A 23,099-nucleotide genomic window follows, 5' to 3' on the forward strand; every position below is an offset into this window, starting at 1 on the left:
TTACTAAAGTGTTTTTTAAATATTATATATGTAAATAAATCTATAATAATCTTATTTTAAAATAATGATAATTTAAAATAATGAGCAGATTTGTTGTTAATTTTAAATGCAACTATTGTAAATTTAGATAAAACTATTATGAATTTATATATGTCATATTAATTTGTAAGTGTTATTTGTTAAATTTATTTGTGAATATAATTTTTTTATATCAAAATTTATTAAAGTTTGTTTGTTTTGAAAACATATTAATTTTGGGTTCTGTTTGGTTAATTTTTGATAAATTTATATATATTGACTTTTATATATATATATATATATCGAGTGAGGGTCCACCAAGGATAATTAGTGAAACCCTAACTTTATAGAAGAATAAATGTGCACGTACATGTATATTTGATTCTAGTTGGTTTATCCTACAATACAGAAAGAGTAATTTTATTCTACGAGATAAATTAATTATCCATTTATATGAAATTTCACGCTCAAATAAGATATTGATTGGTGTTTATAATGAAAAGAAATAAAGTTAAAAAATGATAATCGAAATGAAATTTAATGATTCATATGAAACCAAACTAAGCATCAATCACCGTTCGCCATCCAATTAGTTTGTTTCACATCTATTCTTAACTATCCAATCCTTCTAACTTGATCATGATCACCATTTCATTGTCGTCACTACAAATTACAACAATACCAATGGCTAAGGTAAATTTAAACCTTTTAGTATAAATATTTACAATTATTTTGTTGTGTATCAAAAATAAAAAATAAAAAATTTATAATATCCATTTGAATTTGACTTGCATAGGTCAATAATATTTGAGAAGTAACATCTTCAACAACCTTACAAAATAGTGAAAATTTGCTAAATCGAGCATCTTATAGTACAAAAATTACAACGAATTATTATTATTTGAAACACGTTATCTTAAAAAAATATCGTAATTTAAAATTTAATAATAAATAATTCAGCGTGATAGTTCAACCTCGTGAGGCTCGTTTACGGTGTTGAACGACTAAATTGCAACAAAATAATTTTGAGTTCGACGGTTTTGAGACGCACACAATAAAATATAATCCAAAAACGGAATAATATTTTGTAACAAATTTATTACTCCTTATTTTCTTTGGTAGGAAAAAAGGAACCAATATTCCCAGATTATTCGCCTTTTCCGGGAAAATTTATTTCCTTTCCCGGAAAATTGTGGACAATATAGCGGATGGAATGAGCGCCCATTGAAAAATCTTCACTAATTACGAAGCTCTTTGCAGATCTTCACTAAATACATTGTACATGCATGCATCTTCTCATAATTAATTGAAGATTAAAATAATATTAATATTGATCGATTTGTACATAAATATTTCATAATTTAAAAATGACTCTACAAATTTTTGTGATTTAAATTTTTTAAGACACCCATTTCGTCATAAATAATGCTAATTAAATATGAATTAATTTAAATTAATAATATATATATATATATATATATAAAACACTTATTCGACTAAGAGAAGGAATTTATCTGCTGGTGGGCTCCTTTTGACTACTAGAATCCAACGTCAATGGGTTTCAATCTTTTTTGTTTTTATTTATTATTTTTATATTTTTTATTGTAATTAATTTTAAATTGTTTTATTTAATTAGTTTCATTCAACTTAATTAATATTTAATTAATGTTGTGTTCACTTACAAAATTTAAATTACACTGACTTATAGACTGGTTTTTAAATTTTATGGGTTGTTTTTTGTGTGTAAATTATTCAAATTATATAAAAAATTTAGGATTTAAGGTTCATGCCAAAACATATTTTTTTTAATAATGTAAATTAGAGTGACAAAAGAATTAAATTTTATACAGCGTGTTATGAGAAAAAAATATTTCGTAACATGAGGAACTCAATGTGTCGCATAATTTGATGTAATTTTATAGTATTTACACGCATGTGCACAATCGATCGTTAGTTAAAACACGTGACTATAATATAATTTTATAAAATTAATTAATTGTTTTCATTGAATTTATCTTATATACAACCGCTTTATTTATTAAGCCGTTGTAATAACGGAAAGATTATCTAGATGAGAAGTTAAAGAAGATCGTTGATAAATAGTCGTTACACACTTCTTAACGGTAACTTACCGATAAAGAAGAAGTTATTTAACTATAATTAATATAATATTTTTTTAAATTTTATGTTTTTATTGATGATACAATCGAATGAAATTACACTAATAGAAGAAATTTTCCGTTTATTCAAATCAAATACGAATGCATCGAGAATGATCATGTTAAATAATCGATGATAACTCCTAAAATTACACCATAAATATAAAAAAAAAAATAAAAAGACTTAAAATTAAGGTGCATTGTATGAGAAGACGGGATTGATGAGAAGGAAAGGGGGAAAATAAGGGAAGTTTTTAATTTGAAAATTCTATTAATTAATTAGACGACCAGGTCCATTTCAAGGCTCCAAAAATGGCTACCCGGCTGGAAAAGGATATCACCAACACCATATCCGTGCGTGTATATGTATATATATGCGTGTGTGTGTGTGTGTGGGAGTGATGTATTAGCGACCTGATTGTCGCTGGAAGGAACACTCCTTTCCCAGAGAAATACCCGAAGGTATGGCTTTCTATCATCACCCCTTTCTGGGTTTGTTTCGTTTGTCCTTGGAAAGCAATTTATCCGTCGAGATTTTTACTGGGTTTGGTTTCGGTTTTGGAAGAAAATTTGGGTCAATTTTGGTTGACCCTCTGTGATTGTTGAAGTCTGTTTGTGTTGAGAGAGAGGGAGGGAGAGGGGGAGCATTTCGAATTTACCAAGAGAGAGAGAGAGAGATACAGATTGGACGAATGATTCGAGTTTTTTTTTTTTTTTTTCTGTTTTTTGTTCGTGATTTTACTGTTTACATTTGTTGTTCAAACGTGATTGTCAGTGCATTAGGTTGTTCTTTTGGTTTCGAAACTGGGAATGGATGTCAAGGGATTGCTGATGGATTCGTGGGAAGAGGAGAGGGAAAGTTGTTTGTATGATTTTGATTCATCATCTGTTAGTGCCCTTTGCAGTTTTGTGGGAGAGAAGAGTAAATGACTTTACATAAATCAGAAGGGGCACAGATATATCGGAAGTGTCCGCGTGTGTGTTCTGTTTTTGAAATGAAACTCTGCAGAACTTCAAGATCATCTTTCTTTTCATCTTTAAATTTTGAAATTTTAAAATGATGATATAATCTGAACAGCATTCTTTAAATCTCCAAGCCCCCCTCTTCCCAGTTATAGTTATGTCCTTCCTCTCTCTCTCTGTCAGTTACCAAATTTCATAACCAAGCCAAAGAGTTATATCATGTATGATTTTAATAGGGTTTCATTTGTGAATGTCTCAGATAATGTAAAATCAATTAGGTTAGAGTTGGATACCGTACATGCTCTTTGCTTTCATTGGTGCTTGGTTTTAAAAACTTGTTGAACTAAGAGTTATTTTTGTTTTTTAAAATATTAGAACCGCATAATGATCATTGTTTAAAGTCAATTTGAATTTTTTTTTTTTGGTGGTGGGGAGAGGACCAATTGTCGAGTTGCTAACAAGAATAAAGGCTGTAGTGGGAAGGTGATATGATGTGTCTGCACTGTGGATTAGGACCTGTTTGAATTGTGCTTTCTGCTATATAGGATCATTGTTTATGCTTTTGGTTTGTCTTTTCCTTGGACTCAAAGGTTATGAAATGTACTCAATATAATGTTTTTGAGGGTTATGTTTATTTTTTATTTGCTCTCAGTGAAAGTGGAGAAATGCTCTTGAAATTCCAGTTTATGTTTTCCTTTCATCACAGAAGCTTTTGCAAAAACATGTAGCTAACGTTATCTCATCAGCATGCAGGAAAAACATTCAATCTGAAACGTGAATTGAGACTTGAAGGAAACAAAATGGTGCTTAATATTGATCTCAACAATCCACCTTTACCTGCTGATGGCATGGTTCCTGGGGGTGATCCTGTTGATTTAAGTCTTAGCATAGGCCTGCCTAGGGAGAGTGGACTATTGCCAATACGAACAACGACTAGCTTTGAGTCTGTTGATGATGAAGTTATAATATGCTCCCCAAGAAGCTTTGCCGAGGTATAAAATTTTACATTGTTATTATGTTAGGTATCTTTTTGTACAACTTAACCTTGCCAGCAAGTTTATTGGTTTTCTTTCCGTGCATCATCTCAGGCAAGGGACAAGGCTAGAAGGAACCGGCGGGAGGTAGAGGTGATTGATGCAGAAAATATTTTCCAAACAGATCAGTCAGGTACTTGGCGATGTTCTCTTTCTCTTATTTTTTGATTGTCAAAATATTGAATAAGGAACCTTTATATTGTTTTGCAATTAATTGACAGTCATTGATTCTTGTGGAAACTGAAATGTAAGCATCTGCTTAGAGTACTGGAATATTCCATTGTTCTCGTCAATTTTTGGCATCTAGCAAACTGTGTATCTTTGAAAATAGACATGTATTCTCATGCAAAGACGAATGATTATAAATGCCACATGTAGGCACAGTGCGTCCCTACTGAGCACATTTTTGGTTTTCCATTTTGTTTTTTTGCCACCTATTTTTTGGTTGTATGCGTGACTTTTCCTGTTTTTTTGCTTTTAAAAATCTCTAATCAAATATTGCACGGAATTAACATGATAAGGGGTATAATGGCCTTTTAGAAGACATGACCATAGAGATGGTTTGAAAGCAAGAATTCATGTAGCTGACTTCACCTAGCTAGACTAAGGCTTAGGATTGTTGCTATTGTCGAGGATTGTTTAGAATTTTAATATGTGAGACTTGTGGCCTTACAAGTGAATTCCTCCAGTCTTGCTTGCCCATGCTTTGCATATTTTGTGGCTTGGAGCACACTCTGTTGCTACCGTGATCTGTTATTTTGCAGCAGAAGGAATCTCTTGTATTTCGAGAACCCTTAAAGAATTCTTTGGACCAACGTGATGCAATGGACTAATTTCCTGTTTCTGATACCATACCATTTTAATGAATGAGTGCTTTGATTCACATAATGAAGATGAGGTTTGCAGAAGTGAGATGAGTATTGAGATCTTGACTTATCTTCTTTCCTGCAATAAACAGAATATCACTGCTGGCTGGCTGGGATTGGTAAGCAAGGACCTTTTTTAATGATTAAACCATATTAGGCTTTTGGTGAGAACATCTGAATGCAAATTGTGCATTTGTGCTGGCTTTTGTTTCTTAAGCCTTACAAGCTTTCCCCTCCCAGTTTTATATTGCTAGGTCCATTTATTGACAGACGTCTTTATCTGGATTGGGAAGTGGGATTGTTTCCTTTCTCGGGGACTGATGGCATTTGGATTTACCAGCATTTAAATGATTGGGCTTAAATTTATCTCAACAAATGGAATCAGTATCTTCTTTGATCATGTGATTTTGCCCATAAGAACTTGACTTTGATAATATGTAATTACCTCTCATCTTCTTTACAAGGTGCTGTTTGGTCATGCTGCTGAGTTCTCATGTGTCTGTCTTTGCCTTCTTTTTTACTCCCCTGAGAGTTAAGGTCTGTAAATTGATTCATTTAAGATTTCAGTCAGATTTTAGTCAACCTAGAGCATCCAAGTTCCCTTGATCATCCATAGATTCCAAATTTTACACCCAGATAGCTGGTGCTTTGGAAGGTCCTTTGTTGCATATGCTTTCATGAAAATGCAGATTGTTAGGCATGCTTTATCTACCCACCTTTTCATTGAATGAAGTTATGTAACTTATTTGTATATACTTCTGAGGATGCTAGTCTCAACCAATGAAGCTGATTTTGCATAATTGACAGCTGGATCAGTTCCTATCACTAATAAGCGGTGCAGAAGAGGATCACTAGAGCATACAGATGCAAATGTTAATCATCCCATAAACTCTGAGAGGAACAAGAAACCTGAGGTAGTGTGACTATCTTCTTCTTTGTTATTGCTATTTGTCTGGTTAAGTGATTTTCTAGTTTCACTCCATTGATTTAAACATTATGCTGTTATTTAATATTAGACCCTTTTCCTTTCACTTTTTTTTTTTTTTCTTCTATCATTTGCTGTATGATGCTATTCCACCAATGATTTCTTTTATCATTTAATACAATGATTTTAGTGAAAAAGGAGATTGAAGGAATTTTAAGATGTGAAGTCATCCTTTTGACATACACATTAAATGAGTTTCAAATTATTTAGAAAGAAGATAATCATACTAATGGACAATGCTATTTTAATGCCGGGCTAGTGAAGGGGTTTCTAATTTAAGGAAATGCACAAAAAAGTAAATTCTAGAAGTAATACTCTGAGAAACAAAATATTACAAAAATTTTAACATTAAGATAACTTTGAGTTGTTGGTTGAGGATGGGGGTTCCTTGCTTACATTCATGTTGTAACTAAAAGTACTTGCAGCTCGGTACCTTGCATTATTTGAAACAGCTCAGACTTCTCTCTGTACTCCTCTTTTTCTTTGATTTTCTCATTTTTACTACTCGTTCCTCAATGGATTTGAGTTGTTTCCTTCTTTCTGAACTCTATGCTCTTCTTTTAGAAAGGTTCAGAAATGAAAACTGATTTTGTTAGATTTTCTACATTTGCATTTATGCAACTCATACTTGTTTTCATGTCCCCAAAATTTTCAATTAAAATACTGTAGCTCATTTATTACCATTTTGCATTAATTCCTGAAGGAAACATTTAAGTTTTACCCCCAAAAAATAGTATAATATTTATTACTTCTTGATTTTCACTTGAGCATCTTGCCCAACAGATTGAGCACTTAGTGGGAAACCAAGGTTTCTGCACAATAAATATGACCCTTACTAGCCCAAGTGGAAGCATGATCTGCAACTTTGGAATCTTGCTACTTGAAACATATTATTCCTTTATGAGATTCATAGTAACATATGTGTTTTAATGTGGGGGTGAATGCACAAAATATAGAACTTCTCAATACATATAAAGTGCATGGCAAAGCAAAGCTTTTTGACCAAAATTTGGAAATTAGACATAACCAACCTTCCATGTCTAGTATGAAAGATTATACCCATTACGTGAGCCTTTTTTATCCTCAACAGTGGTGTTTGGGAGGCATACTATGGGCCATGAAGCTGCTGCCATCCCACAATCTCCCTCTCCATTGCTGGGCACCTCCTCCTGCTGTCTGCCTCCCGCCCTTGCTCTTGCAATTTCTCTTGCTCCCTCTCACTATTACTCATGCTGTCAGTATCCCATTCCCCTCTAGCCTTCCTCTTGGTAACAAGAGCTATCAGCAGAAGCTGAATGTGTTCTTGAGTTGCACCAGTTTCAAGCCTAATGTTCCTTGTTAATGGTTGGTACTGACCTCTCTGATAATCAGAAGAGAAATCTCTATGAGCAGGCATCTTATGAAGAATTGCAAATTTCAGATTTCTGGGTTTTGCCCAGAGAGGCCTCGGAATCATCCTCAGTGTTTCTGATAGCCCTGTTATGAGTCTGCCAATTCTGGTATTTGATTTCCCTGCATGCATCACAAAAGCTTAAGCTATTAGTAAATAGGCCCATCAATGTATAGCTCAATCCAGGGCTAAGTGCCCTTTTATGATAGAAAATCTTGTAATATTGTTTCTCTTCCATACAAGAAAACATGTTGGAATACTTCAATACAAATTTTACCTTTTTTTGTGATAAATAGCTTTCATTTATTTATGAATATCTAAAATTGTATTGCCAAACAATGATTGGACTGTCTCTTGCCAGAGTGACCATGCAGCTGAAGATACAGAAGTCCCCTGTATTGTGGTGCCCTTTCAGAAGAAACCTGAATTCAAATGTCCAGTTTGCATTAGTCCAGTTGTTGAAGAAACATCAACCAAGTGCGGTCACATTTTCTGTAAGAAATGCATTCATGCGGCGATCGCAGCTCAGAGCAAATGTCCAACCTGCAGGAGAAAACTTAAAGTGAAAGATACCATCAGAATTTACCTTCCAGCCAGTGATTAATGGCTCAGTTGTTCTGTCAAATCATGTGAGTTTACTCTTATGCACCTTCTGTGTGTTATATCCTTATTATATGTGGAGGGAGAAAACGACTGATACAAGCCCTCTTTTTCTTCCTCGTTGTATTGTGTTGCTGTGCCATGTTAATTACTGGGGAATTGGGTTGTTAATTACTTTTGCCTCTTATTCTGTCTGGCTAACTTAACAGTTTCTTGTTTTGCAGGTGGTTAGGTTTAATTTAGGGGGTGCTATTGGTGGGAAATAAAGTTGGTGTGGTGAATCAACAATAGAGCATGAAGAAGTAACTAGACATTTTGATCTCTGTGTGGCTCTGGTCTTGGTTTGAATCAAATTATCCTATTAGTTGGGATAGACTTTTCTTTATGGATTTTCATTTAGGGCTATAGCGGCTTAGAGACCATCTATTTCCCTTTTCCATTTCAGTTGGTATAGACAACTAGACAAGTTGGTTTTTGGAACTTTGCTTGCACAGCTTCTGTTTCTGTTATCAGTTTTTGTTAGCAAAGGCTTCTTGGTTATAGAACATCTTGAATTAGCTTTCAGTTTCATCCTCTCGTGGTGGTTTCATTTGATTGAATCTTGTATATATGAGATGGGAAATTGTACTTCTGTCAGATTAAACTCATTGCCTCCCAAAAGAGGGGGTTGGTTTCTGTATGGTCCTGGAAGTAGGACTCTATAAAGCTACTTTTCCCGGCATCTGGCTCAACCTGCAGGTGGGATAATGCTTGATATGTTGTTGTTATTGTTATCTAGCTTGCTCCAAGATGGATTAATGCTTGTAATTGTTATTGCTATTGCATCTAGATTACCGGTCAAAACAGTATACTCTTGGGAAAAGAGGATGCTGAACTGGGCTTCCTCTTTATTTTTTGCCTCAAATATTGGTTTCCTCCTTGATTGCTATCCATTTCTATGCTCATTTTCTTATCAAACATTTTGATGCCATTTTGTGTCATTTTCAATGACATCTTTTCTCTTCAACTTGGTGTTATGGGTTCACAATAATTTGGATCATTCTCTTTTATATTGTGAGTGACAAAATGTTAAATTTATATTACTTTGTAGAGCCTAGTTTTATGGGGGTGGGATAGGGATCGAGTGAGATTTATTTTGCATGTGATATTTTTTTGGTATTGGTTTAACATTTTTAACTATCTAACAAAAAGAAGTATTGAATACAAAAAAAATATATATATATAAATTTTTAATGTCGTGTAGATTGACACGAGTATTTGTTAATTTAACTCTTTGCCCATATAAATGATTTTAAATTTACAATTTCATATATCAATAAATAAGATATTTTGTTGTCTCAAACAAACATATTTTGATTACTCATTCATGCATAATAAAAATCAATCAAATTGATGATTTTTTTTCGTGCTTGAACCAAATAGTAGTCTAATGATAAAATGTTGTGATTGTTTTAAACATGACAAAAATTCAAATCTTATTAAAAGTAAGCCTATAATAAAATTTTTAAAAATGGTATGAGATATGATTGTAAAGTGTCGTTGCATATTGTGTCAAATTAGGTTGTACGAAAACAAAAATGAAAAAATAATACGAAACGAAAATGGAGAAATAATATTTTTAAAAAAAATAAAAAATAGAAATATGAGACAATACATAAATAAGAAAAATATAGAGATTTTTTTATAAATATAATTTTTAATATAGATAATTATAAAAAGTAGTTTTTTAGTATAAAAAAAATATAAAATTTATAATATATTCAAATAAATTATGAAATAAATTAAAATTTTAAGATAGAGATGAAAAAATTGTGTATCTAACTTGGTTAGAAAAGGAAATTTTTTGTCTCTAACATCTTTGTAAATAGAAATGGATTTTCAAAATAAAAAATAATTTTTTTGATATTTTATAATATTATGAAAGGACTTTAAAATATTTTTAAAAATTATAAAAATAATCTAAAAATATTTTTTTGCGTATTTTGCTTTTCATAAATGAAAACGCCAAAATAATACCCCAAGATATTTCATGCACCATAGGTGTCAAATTTAAGTATTCAAATAATATTTTTACAAATTTTCATTTTTATATGTTTGCTAAAGAAAATGATAAATTATCATTATAATAATTAAAATAAAGAAGAAAATGAAAATTAAAATAAAAAGAACGAAAAGTTCAATAAGCAAAGGCGGGAACTTCAGAGGGACAGTTCGCTAGAAAATGAAAGAAAATGATAGAGAAAGCGAAGAGAAAATGGGAGACCAAGCAGAAGCCAATCGCTCGTCGGAAGCCCTAGACATTGACGCCATTCGCAGGTTCAAACTACTCTCTCTATATATACATTACGGCAATGTTTACATCCAATGCGGTTGAATCGATGTTTGGCTTTCGATCTGTAGTCGGATTAAGGAACTAAGAGACGTCAGTGGAGGTTTCTACGATGCCCCAGGACTCGCTCCGTCGGATTCAGAGCAATTGCTTAAAGATTGCGCTTTCCAGCTTGAGGTACACTCGAATTCCATCCATTTGATTGGCCAAGTTGCTTCAGATTCTCGCGTTTCTCTGCTGCGACCTCACTTGCATCTATAGCATTTACTTGAAGGTGCTAACTCGCAAAATAATGCCTCACGCAGAGCAAAATAAGTCAAGTTCTGTCAGAATTTTCAGGCGTCGGGTCGTTGCCAGTTGAAGATATAGGTAAACCTTTTTATGTTGCCCTCTGTCCCCTCACAAATGTATATATTTGTGTAAGCCCGTGCATGTAGGTATCTTTAGGGCTGTACATGAGCGATTCCAGCCCCACCATGGCTTGTCCAGGGTTGAATTGGTGACTCAATGAGCTAGATCACGTGTTAAAGTTTGGCTTATTTTTTGGGCATATGGCTTAAAGAGTTTTAATCAACTTAAATTTTTTCCCCTCCTCTCTCTTGCAGTATCATGGCTTAGCAATCCGAGTTTGAACAAAAAATTAACCAGTTTCAACATGTTTTCAATTTGTCTTTTTACATAACTAATTAACGGCTTAATTTTGAACGAGCTTTAACAAGCTGAAACATGAGTGGGGCTCAGGTAACTGGTCATTTTACAGACCCAGAGAAGCATCCATACATGTGGTCATGCATTGGGTAACTGAATTTTCAAATGTAGATACATATTGGGGACGGGTGAAGGAGGAACTCAACAACGTGGAGGCTGAAAATGCTAAACTATCCAGTGAAATTGAGGACCTGATGAGGACGTACATAGAAGGTGGGCAGATTAAAATTTGGATTTAGATGTATCATCCATGTGAAACGGTGCGCGTCTGGTGGCTGATTTGATATTTGTACATTTGCAGATTCTAATCAATTAGAGAGTGAGCTTGAAGGGTTGAATTGTTCGCTGGACTTTGTTGCTTTGCAGGTTAATACCCATTAAAGGGTTCTCATCTTAACTTTTAGTTTCATCTTTGCCAATGAGAAACATGTCACAATATTCTAGTTACTCAAAGTCAAACTATTGTCCATTGTTGAATAGCAACGAGCAAGGTAAAACAATTTGGATGCTAAGCATGTCCATACAATTAGACAAGGTCACTATCGTTTTAGCTGGCTATTGTTATTTATATCTGAATCAGTGAAAGAAAATTATCTATGGAGTCTATTGTAGTTGCCATATGTGACTCCAAGGGGTGGAAGGTAAATTCCATAATGTTTTCCCCTAGGGGTTTGACTCAATTGAGCTACGTAGGCTATTTTTGCAAGGATGCTTGTGGCATCTCCTTACGATGGAACATTGCATTTGAGCTTCCCTAGACCCTCTTTTGGCAGATCCATGGGTCAGATGATGGAACTCTCCATATGCTCGCTCCTGGTATACTCATGGAACCCACATGTTTGGTTGAGAAACACTCAACCCAAGTTCTCTGTTGTCCATTGAAGATTTTTGACTCAAAAGGGGTTGCAATTGAGGATGCTTGAGGCACGTCCTCAGCTTGATTGCTATCTGCCTGAGTGCTCTGTTAGCTACAATGTGAGGGCAAGGCATCAATATATGCTTTATGTGCCTGATGGAAGCACAACCTCTAGAAAATGCCCTAGTATCTTGATTCCAATGACCTAGGTTGTGCAGGACTTAGGTCTCCATTAACTCCGGACTTCTAGAGGCTTGGCTTGTGGATTGGAGGCTAGGGTAATGGGTTCCGTAGAACTTGATCCTTATCCTTTGTGGGAAATTGGTCTTGACTAATCACAAGAGAGATTTCAATCAATCAGCAAAACATGGCCTGTCCTGTACTCAAGCTCCCATGTTTTAAGAAGATAGTGCCACTGACCTCTAGCCAAGATTCATATAATTTTACTCCTTAGGATGTGCAGCACTTTAGAAATGCGCGTGTTTACTTTCAATTGGGAACAATAACTAATTTTACTTGTTACTTTTTCATGTGATTTTTACCAATGAATTTTCTAGTACTTAAAGAGGCTGAAAGTGACAGGTTCTTCATTTTAATTCGTCTTGCAACCTGTGATAAACATTTCCTCATCTTTAAATGATTTGATTTCTTCAAATTGTAATATAATCTCCTGCCAAGTGTTTTAGTTCTTTCAATTTTCTCTGCCATTCAACAGTTATACTCACCATAGTCCCGAGTCACTTTGAAGCTGATTGACAAATTTTGTTGATGTCATCTAATTTTTTTTATGGATGTGATATTCTAGGGTATTGAGAAAACAAAAACCACTGGACACGTTGATTGCTCTTTCCATGAAGAAGTGGAGTTTTTAAAAGGGAAGACAGATTACAAATTTAAGGTCTCATTTATCATCCTTATGTTATTTCTTTGCTTAACGATGAATCAGGAATTGTAGTCTGTGTGCATCCACTTTATTTGAAAAATATAAAAAGTTATTTACAACTATCTCTAGCTTATTCTTTTTCAGTGAAATTATAATGTCTTACTATCATGTATCAACTAACTTAGTGTGGTTTATGTTAGTTATTCAATAAACTTTTCTTTCCTTCACACACACACACATATTGTTGTTATTGCCGTCGATCTAAGCCATTGGTTTTATGGTACTTCATATTATAATATTTATGTCATGTAGCATTTTGATGTTTTTTTTATCCTTGAGGAAAAGAGTCATTAACTAATAGTTTTTTTATTATTACCTTGCAGATGCTGGAACTCAGTGATCAGATTGAGAAGAACAGAGTAACTTTGCAATCACTGGAAGATCTTGACTGCATTTTGAAAAGGTAATTTTCTATAGAGATTTTGCAGATTCTATGTTATCTGACTTGATCCGTTCGTTTTAATTTACTCATTTGTACTTTGTATTTCCATAGGTTTGAGGCTATAGAAAAGATTGAGGATGCATTAACAGGACTTAAAGTGCTTGAGCATGAAGGAAATTGCATTAGGTTGTCATTGAGGACCTACATTCCAAATTCAGAAAGCATATTGTCCCAACACAAAATTGAAGATTTTACTGAACCATTGGAACAGAATCATGAGTTACTCATACAAGTCTCTGAAGGAACATTGGAGCTAAAAAATGTCGAGGTATGACTTCTAAATTTTGATAACTGCAATTTCAGGTGAGATAATGCCTTCAACTCTAAGCAAAGGCAGTGGTATGGGATAATTTCAGAAGAATGTCTAGAATTCTGAATGCTCAGCTTTTGGAGACTTGTGCCATTATCATGGGCCAGTGGTAGTCTACTTGCTAACTAGGCTGTTGCTTGGGATAGTCTTGCCTTTTAAAACTGGTAACACAGTTCCTCTTACCATTTAATGATTGGTAATGAGACAGACCAATTTTTTTCATATCATTTAAATAATTCTTATAGTGTTTAGGGCGCCCTCAAAGTAACTAAGAGGACAAAAATAAGCTTTGAACAGCCAGTGAAATGACCAAAATGCCACTTATTAAAAGCTCGAGGTATGCTATTTTTCTCATTCTCTCTTCCTCCCTTCCTCTGTCTACCCTTTCCCATAATCTTTCTGACACTAGAAACATCCTCACTGACTAAGCCATTAGCCTTTACCTCCATTGAGCTCCAGGGTCCTCAACCTGAATGCAGTTCCTTTTGCCTCCACTGGCCCCCATAACCACCAGCAGCTCTCTCTCTCTCTCTCTTCTTTTAATAGTCCCCAACCATCAACACTGTAATCTCATTCTGCCTACATATTGTATTTGTTTTTGTTCCCGTGACCATGCTTTTGAAGATGAATTTTGCCTAAGCACAATGCTGCTGATGGCTGATGTGAGTTGGATGTTTCGACATAATTATGGGGGCTTGGGGCTGTGGCCATCACCGTCTGCCATGATGGCCTTGCAATTGAGGTCCAACAAATTTTACTCATGCAATTCCAATACAATATGTAGGCCAAAGTTATACCTAGTGAATTCTTACTTGAGACTAGAAGTAGCAGAAGGGGATTTGTGGTTGAGATGGAGGAATCCAATGGAGGGAGTTGGGGCATGATTAAGAAAGTGAGGTGAACAGGGAGGCCATGAGGGGAAAGGATAGCGAGAGAGAGGAGAGGAGGAGCCAGCCCAAGGTATAATGGTTGGAAACAGTGTTTGTGGAAATGTGGGTATCGTGATGTTTCAATGACAGCGCTTTAACTAGGAGAGTTGGCAAGGGTGAGGGGAGGAAAGAGGCACCTGGCAAGTGATGAATAAAGAAAGATGTACTGCTTTTGTCTTTGTTAAGTTTTAATATAACTTTTTACAAGTCAATTAAAAAATATTAACTTGAAACACCTTTTGTTAACTTTGTCACTCTACAAAAATTATTTAACAATCTTATATTTCCCCGCAAGACAACAAACTCTAAATGGGAAGTTTGGTGTAATTCTATATCACAAGGGTCTCTCTCTCTCTCCATACCTTTAGGTGGTATGAGTAATTTGCACATTAGCTTATGTTACTTAAGAACATGATTCTCTTCTTCTAGGGTGTACCTACATATCTTGTGTGTCATGTCTTAATTTTTAATCTCATGTTCACTTGAATCCTTCTGCCATGGCCAAAACAAAGAAATTATGCATATCTTGAGAGCTCTTGACATTTTATCTGGAGCCTCTTTAGAGTGATTAACATGTCAAGATAAACGTAAGGTTAGTTATACATTTCTGAGTGGTCTTAAATGCTGTTTGTGATGTTTCCAGATCTTCCCGAATGATGTATATGTAGGTGAAATTATTGAAGCAGCAAAATCTTTCAGGTCAGTTTCTTGGTTCAGTTAATTTTTAGTCTTTCATCTTTAGGATTATTGATGTACTGCTTTGGGTCTAGATTGTGCCCCCCAGTAAGCAACGGAGTTATTTATAGGATTTGCGTCTTGGAGATAATACTCCCTCCTGTACCATGGCCATTCACATTTTGAACTCATGCTGAATGCTGTTTTATCCTCACCTTATTCAAATTTCTCACGTCTTGTCAGATTTGTTATGTATCTTTAATGTTGGTTTGCTGTTGTCCCAATGAATCTATCTATTATCCATCCACCATTCACTATGAAGGATCTCATCTGTCAGTTACTGGTTTTTCTGATTTTTCTTTGATATAAGAGAAGTATGTCATCTTCACTGGGATAGCTAACTTAGAACATCAAATGTAAGCCTTGCCTAGTTAGCACATTATTCTATAGTTGACTTCTCCTATGCATTGTCATGCTTCCCATATTGATTATCGACTATTTAGGGATGCATGTTGAAGCTCATAAATGGCATAGGCAATAGCATGTTGTGGAGATGTTATATAGATCATCTCTGTTAATATTGTTTTTGCATTTATCCACAAAGCTACTGAAAAGGTTTGAAATTTCAAATTTGTTATCTGTCTCCATTTCACTTAAACAAGTTTTAGGATGTGTAATGGGAGTGGCACAATATGTTTCATTTTTCAAAAGCTAAAAAATAAATTTTAATTCCAAACTTTTAGCCATTTTCATTTCTTTAACAATTTTCGAGATGTCTCATGGAGCACTTTCTCCTGTGTGTGTGTGTTAAATTGCTGGATGTCTTGTACTTTCTGTTATTGGTTATATCCTTGTTCATTTTTGGATAATCCAGATATGTCTTTATACATGAATTATGTGTAGACATTTGAATGATCCAAGGTATTGTTTTCCTTTTCGTAGACATGATATTGCATGCTGAGGAAACTCAATCCCTAATTAACTGATTCATATCATGGTACCAGACAACTAATTCTATGTTATTGCTTTTGTTTATTGGGGACATAAATAATTGTGTTGCTTCCAGGCAGTCCTTGAAAAGTATTTCAATCCTGGAGAGCCGGTCTTCATTGGAGTGGTTCGTAAGAAGAGTGCAAGAAAAAATTGTTCTAAGCACGCTAAGGCGGTTGCTGGTGAAGTTTGCAAATAAGTCAAGGTAAGACTTATTTTTATGGTTTATGTCAGTTACTTTACAATTATTGTCAAACATGCTTGCTTTGTGCACACCTAATTAAACCTGTTAGACCCATGTGCCAGACAGTGCACTCTCATGACTTCTGGTTTCTTGTCTGACGCTGTATACTTAAAAAGTCCAAAAAATTATTAGTCCGAGAAAGAGTTCACGGAACATTTTCCCCCTTTTGGATAAGTTGACTTAATTTTGTTCGTTCCCTATCTATATTTTAGAATAGAATATCACTTGTTATGAATGCAGGCAGTCAGTGGAGTATATAGATAAGGAGGATATAATAGTTGCCCACATGGTAGGAGGAGTTGATGCTTTCATTAAGATATCCCAAGGTTGGCCAGCGTCAAACCATGCATTGAAGCTGATATCACTCAAGAGCTCAGATCATCATTCAAAGGAAATTTCATTGCGCTTTCTCTGCAAGGTTGAGGTAAACTGCATTTTCCATTTAATTCTTCCTTTAAATGCACAAAAATCTGTTTGCAGTTCTCAAAAGTGGGTTTTGTTAAGGTGCCTCTAAATTCTGGTCATACTTAAATTTTTAAATAGACTCATAAGAGGCATTATTTTCCTGAAAATTCTGCAACGTATATCATTTACATGATTTTTGTTATTTTCTTGATATGGTTTGTTCGTATGCCATACGTTGTTACTACATTATGTATCTCAAAACGAGATCATTTGGTGGTGTTTTATATGCATAGTGTTAATTTGAGGGCCACACTTTTCGAACCTTAGTCGACTGATATTCGGAGCACTCTTATGTGTACTTTATTAACAAGGGCCGTTCCCCAGAAGCATTCTAACAATCATTAGATCATTAGTCACGATTCCACAATTATTTGCCTACCTGTGCTTTCTACTAGCAAATTGCACTTAGAATGAATATCAATAATTTATTGGGCAAACACGGATTTCTGCGGCTTCATGAATCCGGATTTGATGAATCTTGGTACGAACACGGATTGTGGTGTAAAAATATCAAAGCATTTTACTAATTCTTTCTTCACTTGCAAAAAAAAGAAAAGAAAGGAAAACTAGTTCTTCCTTCATTCCTAACTCACTGCTTCTTTATAAATTTTAGCTTATGCTTCAAATGAAGATATCAATTAGATCATTTGAAATCATATAGAAAAAAAAATAATAATAACTTATGGTTCTTCACGTGCAATATTGTTTACCCTTAGAACTTCTTCAAGTTTGATGTTTTTTACCTGCTGGAGTTGCTAGTTACCATTTTTATGTGTTGCAATCAGTCATGAGGAAGATTTATTTCCTAACTGCCTTCTTCATGTCTGCCTTCTAAAGTTTTGAAGGCTATAAGCTCCAAGATTTTGATCCAGTGACTTCTTTTTATTTTTATTTTTCCTGTGTTCTATTGTTTATTGGTAACTAGGAAATGGCAAACTCATTGGATGCACATATCCGACAAAACATTTCAAGCTTTGTGGATGCTATTGAAGAAATACTTGTGCAACAAATGCGCATTGAGCTCCAACCTGATAATGGTTCCGAGAATTGATACTTTCCTGCTCCAAAAGTATTGGTGTTTTATCACATGGTAAGATGCCAAATCATTCGTTGTTCACCGGTTTACAAAATTTGATGCGTACAAATAGCCTCCTTGTGATTCAAAAATTCAGGATTTAGGTTTCAAGTATCGATTTGGGTCAAGAATCGATACATAACTTTTTTGTGGGTTATACTGAAGTGTATGTGACACAGAGTGGGATAAGACTTGATATGTTATTGGACTAAAATGCATAAATACAAAATGTTATATAGTTAACAGCCAGGTTCACTTGTTAATTTGGCCCAAATAGATGCTTGTGACACCAGGAGGTTGTCTTTCTCACGAAAGTGATAGTGGGCTATGTATATTGCCTTTTTTGTTCTTCTTGAACAGACAGGAAAGCTCCAAATACTTGAGTATGGATTTAGAATAACAAATCTTGTTGGCTTATTAAATCCGTACGTGATTTTGCTCAGCAGCCAAAATCTAGAGGGAGTGTCGTTTCAATGTTTTCTCCAGAGCATAATCAATCGTTTATATGAGACTTATAGTGTTCTATAGTTGCCTTCTAAATGGTCCTTGCTGGTTTTTCCCCATTCCGATATATGCCCCCCATTTTTATCACATTATTTTAGTTCTATGGAAACCTTAATATGCATTCTTACTCTTTCACAGGATGAAGTCAAAAGCAGCCTAGAACTCGAAGCTTACGCAGATTGGTCTAGGAATGTAGATAAAGCTGTCGCTTTTAAGGGTGGCTCAAGTGGTGACTCATCCCTTAACATGTGAACATTTCGCATATTTTCTGTGTACCAAAAAAAAGGTTCAAGCTGCCAAAACTTCCAGGCTTTAATGATTAATGGTTTCTTTCTTGCATTCTGGAAGTTCAGTTTCGTCAGACGGCTTCTTTGGCTTTACATTCTGGGGATCTCTTACATTCTGAAGGTTTACATCCTACAGTTTCTTGCAGTTGACTCTTGCAAAAATTGTTTTCAGATTTACTGAAAACAATCAAGTGAACGATGCAAGGAAACACTATAAGCACCATGCAACGATAAAAAGACCTTATATCAGAACTTTTATCTCTCAAGAACTTATGTCATATGTTGGGTTTGAATTGTGAAAATAGTTTCTTTGTAAATAAATCATCTCTAAACTTTCACAATTCGCATCGGCGAGCCTCATGTAATAGGGGCACACTCTAGTCAACGATTAAATAACCTGCTTCTAAATGAAAGAACTTGATCAATGGCAGCATCAGAAATAATTTTCCAGAAAAGCACAATGAAATGAATCACTTTGGCGCCTACTAGTAGCACTGAGTTTGGTCAGCTTCCATTACAAAGCTGCATTGAGAATTTGCAAAGTGAATGTACCATTAACTCCGTTAATAGGTACAAAACCATTCAAAATAAGCCAAAAAATAGTGAAAATAAAGAACCAAAAGCTGTCATTCTGCTTCAAGTAGTAGTAAAGAAATATATAAATACATGCACATATATGTATGCATGTATCAAACATCAAAACAGAGAAAGAAAATAAAAATATAGGAACATCAACCTGTATCATGTTTGGAAAAGAGCCAATATAGATGTGTATATCCGTGGTCATATACAGAATCAAAGCAGAGATCCATATTTTATATACACAACAATGTAAAAAAATCAGCCCAAGAAACAAAAGACGAGCTCAAACTACAAAAATCCATATACAAGAATTTTTAACAAAATAGTACTAACCTTACGAGAGAGAGAGAGAGAGAGAGAGAGTAGCACCCATTTCAAAAAAATTACCAATCAAGCATCCTCCCTCACATGTGACCTGCCACACAGGAGGGGTGGCATGTGCGGCATCACGCTAGTCAAACCAGCGGTTCTATTCCACACAACCAAGATGCCACTAGCAGCGTCATTTTAAGTGTCGGCTGCTTATAATGTTGCAAACCTTATTTTCCCCCATTCTACCATCCAATAGCTGCGAACCAGTGAGAGTATTACCTTAAACCATCCCCAAATCCCACCTCATTTCACTCACCCACGCCCAAAATGAACATGGATTGACTAAGGTACATGGTTCAATTACTAGGCTATCCATTATAGTAAATATTTGTTGTGGATTTTGTTGATTTGTGTATGTTATTGAGTATAACCATGTGCATGCGTAAAGAATGTACAGTTATATGCCTAGAATAGAACCATTGGTTTAACCAGCGATTCTGCTTTGCTGATGCCACAGCACACGCTCGGGCACGTGGCTAGTGATGTGTGAGGAAGCATGTTAGATTGATAATTTTTTTAAATGGGTGCTATTTTGCTAATTTTTTAAATTACTGCTATTTTTGTCAAAAATTCCAAATCCAAACTAATCACTAATCAAAATTCTATAGCAAATTCAGTTTAACTGATCCTTGACCTTCCTGCTTTTCCCATCATCACCTTAAAGTACTAACTTTGAAACATCAAGCTGTATATCATATTTCAAAAGATCCAGTTCATGCTGAAGAATAGTTACATACGCATTGAAGCAAAGAAATCTACTTCCAAATACAAACTAATCACTAATCAAAATTCTATAGCAAATTCAGTTTAACTGATCCTTGACCTTCCTTCTTTTCCCATCATCACCTTAAAGTACTAACTTTGAAACATCAAGCTGTATATCATATTTCAAAAGATCCAGTTCATGCTGAAGAATAGTTACATATGCATTGAAGCAAAGAAATCTACATCTCTTATTCACTACAACAAAAAATACGACATCAAGAGACTCAACACTACACAAATCAATATGTGACTAATACCTAATCAAAAGTTCAGAAACAATTTAACAAATCTCTAACCTTTACATTTGTCCCCCCATTACCTTTCAGTATTATCCCTCTGAAAGCAAGTTAGCAATTGAGTACGATATCATCCATCAACTATGAATTGATCCTCTTGATTATCTCCCTCGACTCTAGTGTCACCATGAACAATACCATTAACATGGTGCAAGTTCTGCATCATTTGTGACAGATAGGGATTGCTAGCTCCAGTGTGATCAGAGAGCCCAGTTGGCTGACCAGTCCACTGTGAAACAAACCCAAGTAACTGAGTAGTAAGGTTCTGTTGTTCGTGAAGGATTCGGGTCTGAATTTGGCCCATTTCTGCCCGGTGTTGGTTCAACATCTCATCAATCCTCTTCTTCCATTCTGATCTCCTCCTGCTCATTCTCTCCTCCCATTCCTTCTCATAACTCAAAACTTCCTCTCTCCTTCTTCTTTCCCTCTCTTCACTCTCCTTCTCCATAGCTTCCCACTCCTGAATCGTCTGCCTCCTTAACTTCTCCCTAGCCTTCTCCCTCTCTTCCCTCTCTTTTTCTTTTGCTTCCCACTTCTTTTCACGTTCCTGCTCAATCTCTTTTCTGAGATGCTCCCTTCTTTGCCTCTCACAGTCTCTCTCCACCTCATGCTGCTCAAATCGAGCTTCCATTTCTCTCAACTGCCCTATCTGGTTTGCAATAAAGCCCCATGCCCTCTTTCTCAGCCCCTTCAAATCTTTCTTTTTCCTCCTTGTGTCAGACCCGCTTGGCTCAACATCTTCATACACAAATCCATCATCTCCATCCTCCTTTGAATGATTGTTGTTAGAGTTATGGATATCATCTCCTTCCTCCCCATCATAATCAAAGTCCAAACCCATAACTCCATTCTCGCCCCCATCAAAACCTGCCGCAAAGTCACCATCCCCAGGATGACCCAGATGCGCAAATTGAACAATCTCCATTCCCTGACCACTCCCATCAAACCCCTCACCACTTTCATTATTATCCCCAGCAACCACCGTTGAGTCATTCCCATTATAAACAAGCGTCACCTCCCCAAAAACCTCCTTGTACCTCAAGAAATTGGACCAATGAGTCAGCCCCTCATCCCAATCAAACTCCTCCACCCCTGAATCGCCCACAAAACCCTGTTTCTTGATCTTCTGCTTCACCAACGAATACTGGTGCCTCATGTTCTGCACTTTGGTAGACACATCCTTCCAAGTCCATTGCCACGGATACGTGATTGGGTCGCGAACATGATGCACGGAATTCACGTGCAATGCAATGGGCCTGTACTTCTTCTCTCTGGTCTTCATTTTGGCCAAACTCCCATCACTCGCCATCTCCCCATACTTGTCAATTAGGGTTCTCTCTTCTGCCTCCGTCCATTTCTTTCTTCTTGGTGGAGGCATCATCCAGGTTTTCTACTTCTTCTACACTATATAGTCATCCAATGGCTAGGGATCGCACTGAGGAAATCGATTCATCGACAAACCAGAACAACAAATTTGAAGATACGGACGTGAATATACCAATAGGAATAGAGAAAGCACTGATTACTGACCTTCAAAACGAGTCGAGATTTTGCAAAGCTTTGATGGGTCTGCTAGGGTTTGGGAAAGTGAGCTTCGGAAGTGATCTAAAAGCGCAGGCAGATGGCTTAGAGAGAGAATTTTTTCGGGAAACTTGAGATGGAAAGTGAACTTTCTCGGGGCTTCCGCAGTGAATTCGAGTGTCGCAGTGGTCCTGCGATTAGCAGGAAATAGGCAGAGCAGTGTGTGTATATATACATATATATGTGTGTGTTTGTGTGTGTGAATATGTATATATATATATATATAGAGAGAGAGAGAGAGAGAGAGAGAGAGAGAGAGAGGATATATCAATTGATTTCACTTTAACCCCTCTTCCATATTTGAATTTCTCTTTGGCCCAGAATTTCATTTATCCACACTTACGCCTCCAAACTTAGAATTCCACGCCTCCGCAGGCGAATGGCATGATCATTATCCATCAACAAAATATAAGTATTTCAGTTTATATGGGAATTAAAATAATAGTTATTTACATTAATAAATAAAAATGTATATATATTTGTAAAATTTTAAAATATTTTTTAAGATAAATTACAATTAACACCTTGACATTTGGTATAAATATATAGAGTTCGCTTAACCTTTTAAAAATTGTACTAATTTTATTATTACTCAAACATAATATTAGATTATCATCTTATAATAAATTTACTTTATATAATGTATCTATGAAGTTTTATAGACCACAAATTTCTTAGTAATTTTTTGATCAATGGAATGTCGATGTAATTCTTAAAATGTGTGGGGTATA

General features: G+C 35.3%; 3 protein-coding genes across 7 annotated transcripts; 2 read left to right on the plus strand and 1 right to left on the minus strand.

Annotated features, from left to right (window-relative positions):
* Window positions 1–2,471: 2,471 nt before the first annotated feature.
* Window positions 2,472–8,762, plus strand: LOC127810976 (E3 ubiquitin-protein ligase complex slx8-rfp subunit slx8-like). Of its 3 annotated transcripts, none has more exons than XM_052350627.1 (7): window positions 2,472–2,639; window positions 3,887–4,132; window positions 4,229–4,307; window positions 5,133–5,159; window positions 5,848–5,954; window positions 7,777–8,044; window positions 8,240–8,762. In XM_052350627.1, exons 2-6 carry the CDS (start codon window positions 3,941–3,943, stop codon window positions 8,017–8,019), a joined length of 648 nt encoding a protein of 215 aa, XP_052206587.1. In that variant the 5' UTR covers window positions 2,472–2,639; window positions 3,887–3,940; the 3' UTR covers window positions 8,020–8,044; window positions 8,240–8,762. The 3 variants fall into 3 exon arrangements, with proteins under 3 accessions (XP_052206587.1, XP_052206589.1, XP_052206588.1); XM_052350628.1 differs by having other exon boundaries at window positions 2,481–2,639; window positions 3,894–4,132; XM_052350629.1 differs by lacking the exon at window positions 5,133–5,159.
* A 1,442-nt stretch (window positions 8,763–10,204) lies between these two features.
* LOC127812107 (uncharacterized) lies at window positions 10,205–18,992 on the plus strand. Of its 2 annotated transcripts, XM_052352432.1 has the most exons (13): window positions 10,205–10,331; window positions 10,416–10,521; window positions 10,650–10,713; window positions 11,164–11,265; window positions 11,354–11,418; window positions 12,714–12,806; window positions 13,175–13,254; window positions 13,345–13,561; window positions 15,176–15,231; window positions 16,274–16,402; window positions 16,682–16,865; window positions 17,832–17,996; window positions 18,624–18,992. In XM_052352432.1, exons 1-12 carry the CDS (start codon window positions 10,237–10,239, stop codon window positions 17,955–17,957), a joined length of 1,317 nt encoding a protein of 438 aa, XP_052208392.1. In that variant the 5' UTR covers window positions 10,205–10,236; the 3' UTR covers window positions 17,958–17,996; window positions 18,624–18,992. The 2 variants fall into 2 exon arrangements, with proteins under 2 accessions (XP_052208392.1, XP_052208393.1); XM_052352433.1 differs by lacking the exon at window positions 12,714–12,806.
* Window positions 18,993–19,161: 169 nt separating this feature from the next.
* LOC127812108 (stress response protein NST1-like) lies at window positions 19,162–22,544 on the minus strand. 2 transcript variants are annotated; one of them, XM_052352434.1, is made up of 2 exons: window positions 20,811–22,544; window positions 19,162–19,294 (listed from the first exon to the last, which is right to left on the minus strand). In XM_052352434.1, exon 1 carries the CDS (start codon window positions 22,166–22,168, stop codon window positions 20,858–20,860), a length of 1,311 nt encoding a protein of 436 aa, XP_052208394.1. In that variant the 5' UTR covers window positions 22,169–22,544; the 3' UTR covers window positions 19,162–19,294; window positions 20,811–20,857. The 2 variants fall into 2 exon arrangements, with proteins under 2 accessions (XP_052208394.1, XP_052208395.1); XM_052352435.1 differs by lacking the exon at window positions 19,162–19,294 and having other exon boundaries at window positions 20,396–22,222; window positions 22,318–22,544.
* Between the last annotated feature and the right edge of the window lie 555 nt (window positions 22,545–23,099).

This window comes from Diospyros lotus, chromosome 10 (genome assembly GCF_014633365.1).
Source record: "Diospyros lotus cultivar Yz01 chromosome 10, ASM1463336v1, whole genome shotgun sequence".
In the NCBI taxonomy this organism is placed as follows: Eukaryota; Viridiplantae; Streptophyta; class Magnoliopsida; order Ericales; family Ebenaceae; genus Diospyros; species Diospyros lotus.